The sequence below is a fragment of the Gopherus evgoodei genome, chromosome 9, assembly GCF_007399415.2.
Source record: "Gopherus evgoodei ecotype Sinaloan lineage chromosome 9, rGopEvg1_v1.p, whole genome shotgun sequence".
In the NCBI taxonomy this organism is placed as follows: domain Eukaryota; kingdom Metazoa; phylum Chordata; order Testudines; family Testudinidae; genus Gopherus; species Gopherus evgoodei.
In genome coordinates, this window is record NC_044330.1 from 95999729 (window position 1) to 96018336 (window position 18608).

At 50.2% G+C, this 18608-nt stretch overlaps 1 protein-coding gene and 1 long non-coding RNA gene across 2 annotated transcripts in view; one reads left to right on the top strand and one right to left on the bottom strand.

The window, feature by feature from the left end:
- The window catches only part of LOC115657323 (COMM domain-containing protein 5-like), a 35450-nt gene extending 17263 nt beyond the window's left edge, over positions 1-18187 (bottom strand). The window contains exons 1-4 of the mRNA XM_030575026.1: positions 17984-18187; positions 10020-10180; positions 8427-8455; positions 3178-3228 (exon numbers count right to left, since the gene is read on the bottom strand). Of these exons, the coding sequence (XP_030430886.1) occupies positions 3178-3228; positions 8427-8455; positions 10020-10180; positions 17984-18152 (410 nt within the window). The 5' untranslated portion in view covers positions 18153-18187. The remainder of the gene's footprint in view (positions 1-3177; positions 3229-8426; positions 8456-10019; positions 10181-17983) is intronic.
- Positions 5040-12803, top strand: LOC115657324. Its single transcript, XR_004001953.1, has 4 exons — positions 5040-5455; positions 8890-8895; positions 11709-11716; positions 12793-12803. It is a non-coding gene; the product is annotated as an uncharacterized LOC115657324 (long non-coding RNA).
- Positions 18188-18608: the final 421 nt, after the last annotated feature.

Consider the following 18608-nt stretch of genomic DNA (forward strand, 5'->3'; position numbering starts at 1 on the left):
TGTTCAGATCATTTTGAATTTTAATCCTATCCTCCAAAGCACTGGCAAGCGCTCTCAGCTTGGCATCATCTGTAAACGTTATAAGTGTACTCTGTATGCCATTATCTAAATCACTGAAGAAAATATTGAACGGAACTGGACCCAAGAGATCCCTGAGGGATCCCGCTCAATATGCCTTTCCAGCTTGACTGTGAGCTACTGATAACTACTCTCTGGGAACGATTTTCCAGCACCCACCTCCATCTAGGTTGTATTTCCCCAGTTTGTTTATGAGAAGATCAGGCGAGATAGTATCAAAAGCCAAGATATACCACATTTAACACTTCCCCCTACCCATAAGGCTTGTTACCCTGTCAAAAATAGCTGTTATGTTGGTTTGACATGATTTCTACTTGACAAATTCATGTTGACTGTTACTTATTACCTTATTATCTTCTAGGTGTTTGATTGCTTGATTATTTGCTCCATTATCTTACCAGGTACTAAAGTTAAATGGACTAGTATGTAATTCCCAAGGGTTGTCCTTTCCCCCCTTTTTATAGATTGGCACTATAGTTGCCCCCTTTCAATCCTCTGGAATCTCTCCCATCTTCCATGAGTTTTCAAAGATAACGGCTCAGATATCTCCTCATTCAGCTCCTTGAGTATTAGGATGTATTTCATCAGGCCATGCCAACTTGAAGACATCTAACCCGTATAAGTAATTTTTAACTTGTTCTTTAGCCTCAGATCTTGCCTCATTTTCACAGGAATCCTCTACATTAGATGTCTGATCGTTACTAATCTTTTTGGTGAAAACGAACAAAAAAGGCATTTAGGACTTCTGTGATTTCCACATTTCCTCTTACTGTCTTTCTCCTCTCAGTGGGTAACAGGCCTACTCTGTCCTCAGTCTTCCTTTTGATTCTAATGTATCTGTAAAATGTTTTCTTTTTACCCTTTGTGTCTCTAGCTAGTTTAATCTTATTTTGTGCCTTGGCCTTACTGATTTTGTTGCTACATGCTTGACTGAATTTTGGCTGTACATACATAATATCTAACTTTTAGGCCTGGTCCACACTACAGCGTTAAATCGATTTAAACAGCATTAAATCGATTTAACGCTGTACCCGTCCACACTACAAGGCACTTAAAATCGATTTTAAGGGGTCTTAAACTCGATTTCTGTACTCCTGCTCAACGAGAGGAGTAACCCTAAAATCGATATTACTATATCGAGTTAGGGTTAGTGTGGACGGAAATCGAAGTTATTGGTCCCATTCTTTTACTGAGCTACCCAGAGTGCACCGCTCCGGAAATCGATGGTAGCCTGGGACCATGGACGCACACCACCGAAGTAATGTGCCCTAGTGTGGAGGCGTAAAATCGATTTTATAAATTTCAATTTTACTCTGTAGTGTGGACGTGGCCTTACATAGTAGTGCCATCTGTTGGTGAAAGTATCATTATTCCCATCTTACGCACAGGGAAACTGAGGGACAAACTCAAAATCATTCTGAGTTTCCCCAAAGAAACTGCTGATCTCCACTGCACCTGACTACTACTACTGGAATTCTGTCTCACTGTGCAATGCAGAATTTGCGCAGAATTAATGTTCCCTGCATAATTTTATATTTTTATGCAAAATTTGTGATTTCCACCAAAATGCTTTCTTTTTCCAGTTTTGCATGTTTCAAATGTATTAGTTACGTATATACATTACGTCTCTATGTGCACGAGCCTGAACATATCCCTCTCTGCTCCCATCTATCACTGAACGCCCCAGCACTCCCGCCCGCACCTGGCATGGGGGCATGCATACCACCTCTGGAGATGAAGGAGGGTTGCCTGGCAAACTATGTACACGACCCAAGCCACACAAACACCCCTTCTCCCTCCACACACACACCCTTACACACACTCTTCGCTGGGTCTCTCTTCTCCATGCTAACTGCCCACTATCCTACAACAAAACTCACCAACCCCTTCTCCCATTACAGTGGTGTGACCCAAAAACCTTACAATACATATAGAAGCTTGAACTTGGACAAGACAAGACATGACAGACAGACACAAAACAGTCCTTTAGGACGCCAGTGCCCTCTTAGGCCAGGTCATTACAATACTTTTGTATAACCCATTTTTGTATAATATTTAATTTCACTGAAACAGAACATGTCACCAAAATATATCACGTTCTGTATTAATATGCCTATTAGAGAATCTATTTGCCAAATAACATTTCCTGAATTTTTGCTGTTGTCTGTATTGTTACAGACACACTTGCTGATGGGTATTTTGAAATACATTACCAAAGAATTGAAACTGGTGTGATTATATTGAATTTTGACAAAATATGCAGAATTTTAAAATATTGTGTGCAGTATTTTTAATTTTTTGGTGCAGAAATCCCCAGGAATACCTGACAATCTGGGATTTCACCACTTGCCCTCTGTTGCAGATATACTAGTTGACATTTTCAAGGCAGTTCAAGAGATTCAGCTACATGTCCTCTATCCAAGCGGTGCAAGAACTGTGGCTAAATTCCCTGCAGTCTTTTAAAAAATCTCAATCATTATTTTAATTGTCCATAGACATGCACGTATTCATCATAGAACAGAGCATAAAAGTAAATATGACCCCTGATTCATGGAGCTTACAGTGCAAATCATGTTGAGCAGAAGACAAACTACATAGACTGAAGGCTGAATCTTCATGGGGAAGGTGAGAGATTTGGGGAAAAAACAATGTATATGTTCAATACTTGAGATTATTAGTCGTCGGTCATTAATGAAAGTCCCCTGACAGCAGTGTGCCTTGAGAAAGGATTTAAATGTGGCAAGAGAAGCTGTGTTTTCCGCACAGAGGTATACTCTTGAACAGACAGTCACTTTACACAGAATCAGAGTTGCAGGGTGAAATCCTGGACCCTACTTCATTCATTCACCCACGATCCTTTAGACCAGTGGTTTTCAACCTGTGGCCTGTGGACCCTTGCGGGTCTGCAGACTATGTCTAAGGGGCCCGCAAACGGTTGTTGTTACCATAGAACAGTGGTTTTCAATCACAGCTAAGATTTCCAAAGGGGTCAGCACCTCCACTTGAAATTTTGTAAGGGTCCGCAAATGAAAAAAGGTTGAAAACCACTGCTTTAGACTTCTGATGAGAGCATGTAAATTGATTTATGAAATTACTAACCTGTTACCAAAGACCACACTAGCAAAGTCCATGATGAACTCTTCTGGTATCCTTAAAGAAAAGGTCAACAATATAAGACAAATATATAAGTGTTCTGTAACCACAGATTCACACCCTTCTCTCTCCAAGTTATGTAAACCATTATATAATGCAAAACACATAATTTTATCAACATTTTACCTTTTTTCCTCAGTTAGAACTACCATCAGATTTTAAGGAATCACTTAAGTTCAGTCAAATTGAGAGGAACACAGCCTAGCAGGATTCCACTACCTTTTATAGCAGGGGTCTTAGGAACGCCATTTCACCTTTCCCTCCTTCCTTGGATAGCCTTTATTCTCTAAAGCAAATGATTAGATACATCAAGTGTGAATTTCAAAGATGCTCAGCACTGGCCTCGCTGCTCTCAATGAAGTCAATTGGAGTTTTACCAGTGACTTTAATGGGAGGAGAATTAGGCCAATGCTGGGTGCTTTGGAAAATCACAACTAACACTTTTTGGTTTTACTTCCATCTTAAAAGTTCAAGGGAAAGAGAAGGAAAAGATTTGCAAAGAATGGCACCTCAGAACGATGTGGAAATCTCTGGAATAGCTCAGAGCACTTATTAAAAAGCCACGTTACATGGAACATGCAATATTATTAATCATTCACATAACACCTTAACGCACACAGCAATCGAAGATCAGAAGGGAAAAGGAAAGGTCCCTGGCCTGAACGGCTTATTGGTTACAGGTGGGATAGGAACAAACAGGAACAAGGTAAGAATTTACACAGAGTGGGGTATGGCCATTAGATCTTGAATGCTTAATGGTAAAGGTGGATTTTAAATAGCTTCTTGAAGGGGAAGTTTAATTTACATTAGTGGGAAGGGTATTCCAGGCATATGGAAACACATGGAAGAAGGCACAGAGAGGGAAGTGGGCAAGAGGCAAAGAGGAGTGCTTTTCTGGCTGTGTGCATGAAAGGCAATAGTCCTACAGTACAAACACTGTCTGTATTATCTGGGCAAGCGTTTTACCTGAAAGACGCCAGCAAGGAACAAGGTTCCATATGGCAAACAACTCTTCTTGGCTTCTCCTCTGTAAGGGCTGAACAAAGGGGACGTAATGCTACTTCTCAATGCACTGTGTTGACATGTAGACATTAAAGTACTACTAATACCACCTTTGCGACTTCATTATTTTTGCAATTCAACTTATGTTTTCAGAAAACCAACAATGTGCAGACATTGTCCCTGGCTCAAGCAGCTTACATTTTAGTCCAGTCACAGAAGGAAGAGGTCAGACAAACAGTGCTGAGCTAGAGATGGTGTAAGTATCCAGCAGTGATCATATTTCAAAGGATTTGTTGAAAAGAATGTTTCAATGAGGGATCTGTGGGACAAGGAGCAGGCTGCGAGGATACCCTTATCCAGTGTTATTGGACCACGTGCTGACCAGCGCTACAAAACTACTAAGTATGCAGAGAAAAATATTCCTGGCAGTGGTCACAGACTCACTCCCACTGGTTCCGCAGCTTCTATTTTGCTAAATGAAAGGTGAATCTGAGAGACTGCTATTCTCTCTGCTGATGAAAGTGTATGCCTGGAGATAACCTGCCTGTTGTGATACTGGATGACAACTAGAGAGACAATCAACAGTGATGTAATCAATCCTAACTAGGTTTGTCCTCCCTGCCTCCTTTTCCACTAGATCTATTGAGGCAGGGTAAGGAACTAAAGACCATAAAAGCAGCTCAGAGTTTATTTGGGTTTTAGACCCCATTGGGAGTTGGGCTTCTGAGTGTTAAAGACAAGCACACTTCTGTGAGCTGCTTTCAGGTAAACCTGCAGCTTTGGGGCAAGTAATTCAGACCCTGGGTCTGTGTTGGAGCAGAGGGGTGTGTCTGGCTCAGCAAGACAGTGCTGGGGCCCCAAGCTGGCAGGAAAAGCAGGGGCAGAGATAGTCTTCACATGTCAGGTGGCAGCTCCCAAGGGGGGTTCTGTGATCCAACCTGTCACAGGACCCACTTGGTAGAAGGAGCCCAGATAACCTTTCCCCCCCTTTCCCTGTGTTTGCTCCACCCCTCTGACACAGGGTGATGCTGGTCAGAAATACTGTCACACAGCTAGCGGGTTTTGCTGCCCTCACCTTTCCCCATCCCCTGCCCCAGGGGTAGCAGATGGTGATGGACGGGGACCTTTGACTCCTCTCAGAATTTCCTGTCCCTGTGAAATCTCAATGTAAAATATGAATGAAAAAGATTATTCTAATATAGAAAATGTTATTACTGTAACAGTGTACCTATTGGGTTTCTGAGAAGTGGGTAGGCGGAAGCCCACCCACTGCTAAAGGATCTCCCCCCCCCAGGAACTTTGCCTGTCTGAATCCAGCCAAAACAGTTTTCAGCCTCACTGAAGGGAATGGTAAAGAGTACAGGGAAGGTGAAAGCAAGAATATGACTCAAGCCCATAACTTCTGGAGAAGAAATGACAGACAAATTGCTGACTCTCTGCTCTGGCCAAATTCTGATAGCATCAACAGGAGAGGCTGGTTGCTCAGCCAGGTACATGTGTTCTTCACACATGTGGTTGTGGTGCCAATAAGAAATCTTGGTCCAATGACCCACGCCAGTTGATGCACAGGGAGATATTTCTTTGGTTAATTAATACATCCCTGGGGCAGTGAGTGTGTGCTTTGTCTCCAGTTCAGATATGCTGTGCCATAATATCAATGTCATTTCCCACAAGAAACACTGAGTTTGTGAAAAGAGCCAACACACCTAAAACATAACTTTCAAAACCTCTCTGCATGCCCTTGTGACCAGAAAAACACTATTTACTCATTTAAAAATCTAGCCTCAAGGTGAGCAGAGACAATGATTTAAAGAAAAAAAAATCATTCAGAGATGAAAATGTTAGAAGACATCTCCCCTTAAATTAACTAGTTTATTAGAATCTCCCAAGGGTAGCAGAGAAGACTATCAGTGTAAACTTCTAGATCTGACGGCAGCATGAATGTACAGGCAAGTGAACTTTTATGGCTACACCAGCCACATTAACAGCAGCAATGAGGCATGTGTATTGTCACTCTTGTGTACTTTCCTCTTTTAATAATCCAGGCCAATCCTGTAACAAGAGTCACTTAGGCTGAGTAATGAAGACCTTCCTGTGGGAAAAGTGCTGGTAAAAATATGATTAATCTATTAGTGGGAGGGGAAAAAAACCCACATACAAGTATGAGGCAATGGCACTGTGGTCAAGTGGCAAGAGCAGGGGACTGGATATCAGGAGTCCTGGATTCTATTTCCAACTCTAACACTGACTTGTGCTTTGGAAAGTTTCATTTCTCAACCTCAATTTCCTCTGTACAACTGGGATAATATTTACCTACTCACAGGTGGCATGGAGGTTTTATTATTTCTTGAGTACATTAATGCACTTCTTAATGTCTGCCACAGAGAAGACAAGGCTCCTGCCTCATTCTAGGCAACCAAGTTCAGACCCAGTACACGAGATGTTAAAGGACTGGAAAGTCAAATATCCAAGTGGTGCAAATTTATTTAAACAAAATGGGTTAGTGCTGAAAGGGCTTCTTAGGAAAATGCAAAGGAGGCAGGGCAATACATTGACCCAGATGAAGAGGGAGACTGTTCCAAGCAGTAGGGGTAGCATGGAAGGTGACACAAAGATGAAATGGGCCAGAGTACAAAGAGGGATGGGGTTAGGCAGGAGGCTTGGATGGAATGAGGGGATAACTGAGAAGTCAGCAGCCCCTGCTAGCAACTAGGATGTGATTGCCAACAACCTTGAGGAAAGTAGCTTCGGTGGAATGAAAGAGGCAGAAGCCAGAATTGCGAGGAGCTAGGAGAGAATGTTTGTAAAATAATTTGAGATCCTGGCACAAAAGACGCTACACAGAAGCACAAAATATTAAAACAATGCAGGGTACAGGTTGTGTTTTCTCTTATTTCTCCCCATTTCTGTGTTCAGCAACAAACCAGGAAGATCACTACTCTGCAGTGAAGACTAGCTTATAGTGCCTGAACCTCTATACAAAGATATTTTCTCTGGATAGACTGAAATGGATTTTGACTAAGTCTTCGTAACAAACATTGTGCTTTGCTGGCTAATTAGCACAAATGATCACAGCTGAACAATGCAGTAGGATTTCATGAGTGTTATATCATTGCCCTTTCAAAGCAAAAAGTAGGACAGTTCCTCAACTTCTGAAATGTTGTCATTGTCTTAGCAAACAATGACAACAAAATATTGCATGGTGGGTGTGTGCGCGCATGTCACATTTGTATAACCTACTTTAAGGACTAAATCGTGCCATCTCCCCAATGCGTGAAATTTACTGCATGACTTCAGTGCCAAATCATCTTATACATCGCCTGAATATTTCTCCTGGCTTCACATGACCTCATTATCCAACTATTATATGCAAATGACATCTGAACAGGACCATCTCACACAGCTCAGTTGATATCATGGTAATAAGCAAAGTGATAATCAAGCTTTTTGGGGGGAGGTGGGCAATAGATGGAAGGGGTGACGCAAGGATGAAGTGGCAGGCTCAGCTCTTTGTTATCTTGCATCTGAAGGATGAAGAGTTCTCTCAGCAGGTCCATGGGTGTGATGCTATATTGATCACTCTGATGTTTTAAAAACAAACCTAGATGTTTTAAAAACAAACCTAACTTTGAACAGCTATTTATATATATATATATATATATATATATATATTTTAAAAGGTAGTGTTTGGTGAAAGCTTCTGGTCAGACAGCCCTGGAGCCTCAAATGCTCTATCTACTGAGCAGGTACAGCCCAGACAACAACAACACAATTTCCTTTATACTACACTCCTTGTGTGTGTCAGCCATGATCTGGAGAAAAGCTGGTTAGGGTTGTGGCTGGTTTTACCTTCATGTCCAATCCTTGGAGTCTCAAGCGTGACTACCAATCATGGTAGTGCTTTTGTGATGGAGTTACTTGTTCACGTGGCACTGGACTGAGAACACCAGCTCATTTCACAAAGGCTGTCACTAGACAGTATCAACTTTTGGATTATACTGACCTGGGCTGGTTTTCAACTGGTGACCTAGAGGAGACCAGCTTGAGGAATTGGTAATGAGACACAGAGCCTCTCTCTCCCACAAAGAACAACAACATTCAAAAAGTTGATTACAGCGGCCTGTTCTCCTACAGGGAAGCAGCTGTACAAAAACAGTTATAGTGAGCAATTTAGATGAAATAAATGGACATACCTAAGCTCCTGGAGATCTTCCTTAAAAACCTACAAAGACAAGGAATGTACAATTTACATGCTGTAGACCTGAAAACTGGTTCCTCATTAAAAAAAGATATATATTTACAAGAACTAAAATAGTGGTTACTTGCTTGTTAGAGGCCCCCCCCCCCCCATTTTTATTCCATGCTAATAGTCCTGAGATGGCAAAATAGATGCTGGATAGGATTTCCAGACATGCCTAAGTGACTTAGGACAGAAATCAACATTTAATGGGACGTGTGCTCCTATATCACTTAGGTCTATCTATATTGCCCACCATTGGCAGCAGCATGTAGGGCATAAGTAGCTACCTGCTGCAGTGGAAGGCAAGCTGTGACTACAGTGTGGTGTGTAGCTACATGAATCAGTGAAAGGCTCTGGCAGCAGGACTCCTAAAAATAGTAATGTGTATGGGAGAGGCACTGCTTTGGCATGTAGAGAGCTGTGTAGCGTACTTACCCACAGGGTTCAGGCTTGTCTTTACTTGTCTAAGCAGTGCCTCACTACTATTTATACACTAGATAGGGAATGTGCAGTGCATGTACTCTACACACTGCTGGAAGGAGTGTGCTTTGTAGATGCTCTTGCAGACATATTTAAAAACTCCACCCAGTAGTTTTAAGAAAAACCTCTGTCATTCCATCTTTATTAAATAGACATGTTCTTCCTTTGGAATCGTGTTGTGGTCACCTGAAAACACTTTAGAGGTTCTTGTTTAAACTATTAGAACAAAACAGAAGTTGCAAAAGATAAATTCTAACCACTAAAGAAACTTCATCACTGTAACAGTATGATGGGAGATCCCTCCCAACACCATCCTAAGACAGAGAAAAAGAATATCTTGACACAGAAGATGCCAGGAAGCTAAAAGCAGGCATATTTAAAATAGAAAATAAAATTAGACAAAAAGGAAAAACATAAGTTAAAGTAAAGCAAGAGATAAGGGAAACAAAATAACACAATCATATAGAACAATGGGGGGAACTGAGGCAGAGCAATTAAGTGACTCGTACAATTGCACATAGAACGCGTAGCAGAACCAGGAACAGAACTCAGGCATCCTAACCATACCATTGTCTTTCCTCCAACATACACATACATGGCAAGGAAAAACTGGTGTGCAGCACAATTTCACAGGGTTTTTTCTAAACACACACACACACAGATAGATGGAGAGATAGATAGATGGAGAGAGAGATAGTGTGGAAAAAAGTTGATGGCAAAAGAAATTACGAATTATCAAAAAAAGAGAGACTGCTACAAAAAGACGACAAATAAAATCGACAAGCACAGAATGCAAGCTGCTGAAGCAGAAAATGGATGCAAGTAAATCTTTTCCATAAATGTCTGCAGAAGTATCTTGTAAATCTGTACTTCAGGTCTTTTTAAAAACAGAACGACAAGATAAAAGATTAGTAGCAACAAATGCATTCCCAGCAGAGATCCTTCTACCAGTTTCACATAACCTTTTTGAGCTGAGCGACACACCCCTGCATGGAGAAGTTTATACAGTCATTTGCAAGTGACACAACCTTAATTTATCAAGGAACCATGCACTCCTAGTACTTACTTCTTGTTTGAAAGTCGATACGGGAAGCCGCAGGGCCTCTCTGAGGAGAGTATACATGCCAGAGATGAGGGAAGTGAGCTGCTCTTCTGACAGATCAACGCTTTCTGCAATCGCCCTCACAGATTCTTTGCAATCTTTTCCTTCCAATGCACTAACAACGACTGCAAAGAAACCAACAGGATACTTCTTTAAAATGGAGAAAATGCGATGTGTGCGTGCACATCCAAGCAAAATTATGGAAATATTTGTGTGTATGAGGAGACTGGTGTTCCCCCCCAGTATTAATATATCACCCCATGTCTTTGTAAACACAACTGATTGTCCACCAGGTCTGTTACGCAACAATATTTTGCACACAAAGCTCAGATTGATGGAATCAGAGTTATGGTTTGAAGTGGAACTGTCAGCAGCAGTGGATGAGTTTGATCCACGCAGGGAACTGGAAATGGGATACAAACACTTTCATCATTATGTACTGCTGGAGGAATTCTGCACCACTGCACATGCACAGAATTTATGTTCCCCGTAGAAAAACAACTTTCTGACAGGGAAGCAAAGGGAAGCCACAAGAGCGGTCATGTGACCCTCTCCAGCAGTATGTTTTGGTGCCCAGGGCAGCCAGCAGAGAGGTAAATCACTGTGGGGCAGAGGGCAGGACTGGGGAAGACCCAGCTGCTGCGCTTACTCTGCGCTGGGCTCAGCTGCTAGTCCCTGGTGGGCTGGATAGGATGGGACTTCCTCTTCCCTGCACGGCATCCAGGGCCAGGTCAACCCACCCCCAGATTTCTCCCCAGGCTCCAGGAAGCTCTGCAAACTCTCCCCACTCCCTGCACCCATCACTCCTCAGCTACAGGTGGAGGGATTACTGTATGGGGAGCTGTTCCTCCATCCACCCAACCCCTGTGCATTCAGACTCCCTCATATCCAGACCGCCCCACTTAGACTCAACCCCCACATCCAGAACCCCCCTTCCAAACCCCACTCCCCCTGCACTTGGATCACCCTGATGAGCCACCTGCACCCCGACCCCAACCAGCTGCATCTCGATCCTCACCCACCGAGCCCCACTCTTCCAGCATCTGGACCCCCACTGACCCCGCTACGGAGCTCTATCCCCCCACATCCACCCCGTCCTCTGCTGCTGAGCCTCAACCACCTTCACCTGGACCCCCCTGCAGAGTCCAATTACCATTGCACTCATAACCCCCCCAACAAGCCCCTCCCAACAAGCCCCTGTGCATCCAGATCCTCCCCAGCACCCAGATCCCCTACTGAGCCACCGATACCCAGATTGTCCCACACAGAGCTCTCTCAACTCACACCTGGATCCCACAATCCTAAGCCCCTCCACACTTGGATCCTGTCTTGCTGAGCCTGTCTGCCCACACCCAGTGCACCTGGCATGGAGGGGCAGGACCCTGGAGTGTTTCTGGCGCAGGCCAGGTCCTTGCGCTGTGTCTGGGTTGGGTGCAGCATTTATCCAAAGAACAGATGTAATATGGGCAGTGCCAGTACAAGATTTCCCACAATGTTGGAAAATGACTCAACCCTAAAGCTGAGGAATTGTCTTTAAAGGAGAAGGGGAAGATTCCTTCGTTGCTGAAACTGCCTAAAAGAGTGTCAATTAGTACCAGTGGTGAGGATGTTTTTTCTGTTAACGTCTGTCCAGTAAGTGCACGTCCAGACTAGAAAAGCAAGTTGTGTTTTAAAACACATTAGCTGATTGTGAACAACCCTAGCAGGGACAGGAGAATGGGAGGGGGTAGGTGCTGAGATCAAGCTAACACATTTTCAAACACAATTAATCCAATCTACGGTAAGTGCAACATCTTGTTTAAAATCACGTCAGTTACAACATATCAGCTAGTACAGTGGTCCCCAATATGGCGCCCGCCGGGGCATTTGTGCGCACTCGCCTACTGACAAGGGAGTGCCCCGCTGCCGAGGAACATGGCTGCTGGACAAGCAGCCGCCGAAATGCTGCCAAGAAGCGGCAACGCCAAGAAGCTTTGCAGCAGCATTTTGGCGGCAACGCTTTTTGATGAGGCCGCTTCTCGGCAGCATTTCGGCGGCTGGTCATCCAGTGCCCGCCACACTGAAAGGTTGGGGACCACTGAGCTAGTATGTTTTAAAACAACCTGTTTTCCTCATTTGGATATGAGCTAGAAATTGGACTGGTATCAATAATCAAATAGGCTACCAAGCAGCCACATGCCAACAAATGATCCAAGAAGCAAAAGGTTCCTTCTCTCATTACTGAATCCTACGAGTATTTCTCTTCAAATCCATTTGATCTATTTTACAATGTATATTACACCAGGGGTTCTTAACCTTTTTCTTTCTGAGCCCCCCCTCCCCCAACGTGCCATAAAATCTCCATGGCCCACCTGTTCCACAACAACTGTTTTTCTGCATATAAAAGCCAGAGACAGTGTTAGGGGGTAGCAAGCAGTTTAATTGTCCAGGGCCCCAAGCCACCAGAGGCCTTGTGAAGCTAAGTTGCTCAGACTTTTGACTTCAGCCTGGATGGCAGGGCTAGAGGCCCCAGGCTTCAGCCTCATGTAGTGGGACTTCGGCTTTCTGCCCTGTGCCCCAGCAAGTCTTAATGCTGGTCCTGCTTGGCAGACCCCCTGAAACCTGGTTGCGGCCCCAGACCTCTGGTTGAGAACCACTGTATTACACTACCCTAGAATGCCTACCGTTTAATCCAGCACGCTGTTTAGAACTGCATAGCTTTACTGGATAGATTGGAATGCTGGTAACCACATTATAGTAACATTTTCAGTTGATCCTTTTTTAAGATTGACTATTGGTAGGCAGCACGTGCAGTGAATAGAGCACAGGAGACCTAGGTTCTCATTCAGGCTCTGGAAGTGACACAGATGACTTCTCTGCACCTTAATGATATAACTGAAAACACTAAAAATCCTTGTGAGTTAGGTAAACTAAACACTGATTGAGCTCAGCGAATAGAGCCTGCTGTACAAGTGGAAACATTGTTTTCAAAATGAAACATTTCATCAGCATCCACTGAGTCAGAGCTAACATGCCATTAGTTTCTGCTGCCAGACTTACATTCAGGGGAGCTTGTAATACCTTTGGCAGGATAAACTTGAGGCTCTGGTTTGCGAATTTCTACACCTTCAACTCAGGGGTTGTATGACATTGCATATCATTTTGATATTAGCTATAATATTATATAAAAAAATTCACCATGCCTTCCAAGGCTGCCAATCCTTCAATGGAATAATAGTTTGTAGTACATGTACGCTCACCGTACACCAGCATGTAAGCAAGAGGAAAAGATGGGTAGACGGAGACCTGTGCTAGCTCGGCTTATTTTGGAAAAGTTTGTTTCCTTTGGTTGTAAGCGAAAATTAACTAACAGTTTGGGAGCCAATGGAAGATTGTTTACATCCTCTAGTTACAGGAGCATTTTTGAGAGACTGTTCCCCCTACAGTAGGGAAGTGGGAAATCCACAATGAACTCACCATGAAATCTTTACCACTGACATTAAACCACTGGTGTTCATAAAACAGGTTCTGCTGTATTGCAAATATTTTCATGGCACCCTCCCAGCTCTAATGCGGAGTGCCTGTGATTTTTCCTAGTTATTCACGCTAAAACATTTAACAGTCTTGCAAATTGCACGGGCCTGTCTGTGCTCTCTGCTCCAGCCTGCACCACATATGAATATTTACAAGGCATTGGTGATGGTTGCTGCCAATCCCTGTTTAATGTGAAACTATGCACATGTGCTACATCAGAAGTTAAAACACCTTTGTCTGAGAAATTCATTCTCTGGATAGCATCTACACCCTGTTCTCTTCAGATGGAGAGGTTTTTATGAATGAAAGTCAGGTTCTCAGTCACAGATGTGAATATGAACAGGTTATGTCACACAGGTAACCTTAGTCTGATGTTGTCGAAACTGGTAACCTTGGGTACCAATGATATGAACTGAGCCTGGATCTCACACATAATCTTGGGTACTAAGTTAATCTATATTGAGTCACACAAACAAACCCCAGCACTGGAGGTAAAACAAAAACAAAACCCTATGGGATTTAGGGAGAAGAGGGACATGTTCTTGGCGTTACTGTGTTACCTAGTTTCCAGTCCTCCCTCAGTAATAGTGGGCTGGACAAATATGGATATACTTTCAATTTTACTTGACTATCCAGTGAATCTGCCAATTTGTAATTCAGTCGCCCACAATTATTACAGAGCTGCCGATCTAGCGTCAGTCACGACGTGTTGCTCCATTCTCACCCCAATACACTAGCACCATGAAGATTCCTAATGCAGACTAGAGCCAGACCATTAGAGCCCTGCACTGATACAAAATTTGTATCCGCATCAGATACACAATCCGAAAAATAATCTGCAGATGCAGGTATCTGTGCATTTGCAGGGCTCTACAGACCATCTTAATCTAATAGCTGTCTACTTGTCCACTTCTTGGAATTCTTAGCTCTCTGTTATTCAGACCCAACGCTCTCAGTAACTGGTTTGATCAGGAGACCAAGCATGTGGCCTCTGGTGCCAAAGAAAATTAAGTGTCCCAAACTGAAGTGATGTCAGTTGATTAAAGGGTATGAGCAGGACCTTCCTATCCATATGGGGACTGGGATGGTGGTGGTGGAGAGGTGCTGGACCCAGGGGAAGTAGGATCTCTCCGCCCATTGCACGGGTGTGTGTGCAGGACCCCTCGAGGAGCTGGGAGCCCAGCCCATTGTGTGTGGGGTGAAGGATCAGGAGGCCCCTGCCCGTTGGAAGGGGGGGAGCAAGAGGCAGGGGAGGAGCAGGAGGCCCCGGCCCATTGCGGGGAGGGGAGGGTTCAGGACCCCCGGGGAGGAGCTGGGAGCCCCTGCCCGTGGCGGGGGGTGAGGGGGGGCGCAGGACCCCCCGGGGAGGAGCTGGGAGCCCCTGCCCGTGGTGGGGGGTGGGGGGGCGCAGGACCCCCCGGGGAGGAGCTGGGAGCCCCTGCCCGTGGCAGGGGGTGGGGGGGCGCAGGACCCCCGGGGAGGAGCTGGCAGCCCCTGCCCGTGGCAGGTGGTTGGGGGGAAGGTGCTGGACCCCCAGGGAGGAGCTGGCAGCCCCTGCCCATGGCGGGGTGGGTGCAGGACCCCCAGGGAGGAGCTGGCAGCCCCTGCCCATGGCAGGCGATGGGGGGGGTGCAGGACCCTCGGGGAGGAGCTGGCAGCCCCTGCCCGTGGCAGGTGGTTGGGGGGGGGCTGGACCCCCGGGGAGGAGCTGGCAGCCCCTGCCCGGGGCAGGGGGGGGGGCTGCAGGACCCTCAGGGAGGAGCTGGCAGCCCCTGCCCGTGGCAGGTGGTTGGGGGGGGTGCTGGACCCCCGGGGAGGAGCTGGCAGCCCCTGCCCATGGCGGGGGGGTGCAGGACCTCCGGGGAGGAGGGAGGAGCTGGCAGCCCCTGCCCGTTGCAGGGGGCGGTGAACAGGACCTGCAGGGAGGAGCTGGAAGCGCCTGCCCATTGCAGGGGGCAGCAGGAGCCCCTGCCCGTTGCAGGGGGGGGAGCATGGCCCCCGGGGCGGAGCTGGCAGCCCCTGCCCATTGCAGGGGGGGGAGCAGGAGCAGGAGCCGGAGCCCCGGGAGGAGCTGGCAGCCACTGCCCGTTGCGGGGGGGAAGGGAGCAGGAGCCCCAGGGCGGAGCTGGCAGCCCCTGCCCGTTGCGGGGGGGGAAGGGAGCAGGAGCCCCAGGGCGGAGCTGGCAGCCCCTGCCCGTTGCGGGGGGGGGAGCAGGAGCCCCGGGGCGGAGCTGGCAGCGCCTGCCCGTTTCAGGGGGGAGCAGGAGCCCCAGGGCGGAGCTGGCAGCCCCTGCCCGTTGCGAGGGGGGGGAGCAGGAGCCCCGGGGCGGAGCTGGCAGTCCCTGCCCGTTGCGGGGGGGAAGGGAGCAGGAGCCCCAGGGCGGAGCTGGCAGCCCCTGCCCGTTGCGGGGGGGAAGGGAGCAGGAGCCCCGGGGCGGACCTGGCAGCCCCTGCCCGTTGCGGGGGGGAAGGGAGCAGGAGCCCCGGGGCAGACCTGGCAGCCCCTGCCCGTTGCGGGGGGGAAGGGAGCAGGAGCCCCGGGGCGGAGCTGGCAGCCCCTGCCCGTTGCAGGGGGGGAGTAGGAGCCCCGGGGTGGAGCTGGCAGCCCCAGCCCGCTGCGGGGGTGGGGGGTGAAGCAGGAGCCCTGGGGCGGAGCTGGCAGCCCCTGCCCGTTGCGGGGGGGAAGGGAGCAGGAGCCCCGGGAGGTGCTGGCAGCCCCTGCCCGTTGCAGGGGGGGGGAGCAGGAGCCCCGGGAGGAGCTGGCAGCCCCTGCCCGTTGCGGGGGGGAAGGGAGCAGGAGCCCCGGGAGGTGCTGGCAGCCCCTGCCCGTTGCAGGGGGGGGGGAGCAGGAGCCCCGGGCGGAGCTGGCAGCCCCTGCCCGTTGCGGGGGGGAGGGAGCAGGAGCCCCGGGGCGGAGCTGGCAGCCCCTGCCCGTTGCGGGGGGGGGGAGCAGGAGCCCCGGGGCGGACCTGGCAGCCCCTGCCCGTTGCGGGGGGAAGGGAGCAGGAGCCCCGTGGCGGAGCTGGCAGCCCCTGCCCGTTGCGGGGGGGGGGAGCAGGGTCCCTGGGAGGAGCTGGCAGCCCCTGCCCGTTGCGGGGGGGGGAAGCAGGGTCCCGGGGCGGAGCTGGCAGCCCCTGCCCGTTGCGGGGGGGGGGGAGCAGGAGCCCCGGGAGGAGCTGGCAGACCCTGCCCGTTGCGGGGGGGGGGGGAGCAGGAGCCCCGGGAGGAGCTGGCAGCCCCTGCCCGTTGCGGGGGGGGAGCAGGGTCCCGGGGCGGAGCTGGCAGCCCCTGCCCGTTGTGGGGGGGGCGGAGCAGGAGCCCCGGGAGGAGCTGGCAGCCCCTGCCCGTTGCGGGGGGGGGAGCAGGAGCCCCGGGAGGAGCTGGCAGACCCTGCCCGTTGCGGGGGGGGGAGCAGGGTCCCTGGGAGGAGCTGGCAGCCCCTACCCGTTGCGGGGGGGGGAGCAGGGTCCCTGGGAGGAGCTGGCAGACCCTGCCCGTTGCGGGGGGGAGCAGGATCCCCGGGAGGAGCTGGCAGCCCCTGCCCGTTGCGGGGGGGAAGGGAGCAGGAGCCCCGGGAGGAGCTGGCAGACCCTGCCCGTTGCGGGGGGGAAGGGAGCAGGAGCCCCGGGAGGAGCTGGCAGACCCTGCCCGTTGCGGGGGGGGGAGCAGGGTCCCTGGGAGGAGCTGGCAGACCCTGCCCGTTGCGGGGGGGAGCAGGATCCCCGGGAGGAGCTGGCAGCCCCTGCCCGTTGCGGCGGGGGGGGGAAGCAGGGTCCCTGGGAGGAGCTGGCAGCCCCTGCCCGTTGCGGTGGGGGGAGCAGGAGCCCCGGGGCGGAGCTGGCAGCCCCTACCCGTTGCGGGGGGGGGGGGAAAGCAGGGTCCCTGGGAGGAGCTGGCAGCCCCTGCCCGTTGCGGGGGGGGGGAGCAGGAGCCCCGGGGCGGAGCTGGCAGCCCCTGCCCGTTGCGGGGGGGGGGGGAGCAGGAGCCGGCAGCCCCTGCCCGTTGCGGCGGGGGGGGGAGCAGGAGCCCCGGGAGGAGCTGGCAGCCCCTGCCCGTTGCGGGGGGGGGGAGCAGGAGCCCCGGGAGGAGCTGGCAGCCCCTGCCCGTTGCAGGGGGAGCAGGAGCCCCGGGAGGTGCTGGCAGCCCCTGCCCGTTGCAGGGGGGGGGGGAGCAGGAGCCCCGGGAGGAGCTGGCAGCCCCTGCCCGTTGCAGGGGGAGCAGGAGCCCCGGGAGGAGCTGGCAGCCCCTGCCCGTTGCAGGGGGAGCAGGAGCCCCGGGGCGGAGCTGGCAGCCCCTGCCCGTTGCAGGGGGAGCAGGAGCCCCGGGGCGGAGCTGGCAGCCCCTGCCCGTTGCGGGGGGGGAGCAGGAGCCCGGCCCAAGCGCAGGCGGGGAGCGCAGCCCGGGCCCGGCCGTACCTGTCAGCAGGCGGCGGAAGGTTTCCTGGCTCAGGCCCCGCAGGCCCCCGGCCATCGCCTCCACCTCGGCGGGCGGCCGGGCCCCCAGGAAGCTGACTCGGCCCAGGCTGCTCTCCCCGTGCCCCGGGTGCGAGTAGGGCGGCGACCCCGCCTTCCCGGCTGCAGCCATGGCGGCCCGAGCGCCCGCAGCCACCCGCCCGGCAGGCCGCTCGCCTCCCCAGCGCGCCCCCTGCTGGGCCGAGACGGAAGCGACCGCGCCTGGCCCGCAGCCGCTTGGGAAACTGGGAGGTTGGCGAAGGGGCTGCGGGGACTGGGAGGGGGTGTAAAGTGCTTGGGCCCGGGCTTAGCCGGCAGTAAAGCCATGCTAATAACTCCCTGCAGTGCCCAGGCCATTGCCGGCGTGGTGCGGATGTTTGCAGCTGGCTGCAGGTCCCCCTGTAAACCAATTCATGGCCCTATTTCATAGCCAGCATCTGTAACAACAGAATTAGAGACACACCACAACGCAGGGAAAAGGCACTCCCCTAGGCTTTCCCTGCAAGCTTTACTGGGATTGTAGGGACGGGACAATAGAGAAGAGTGAAAGAGAAATGAGGCAAATACAAATGAGAAAAAGAAGGTGCCC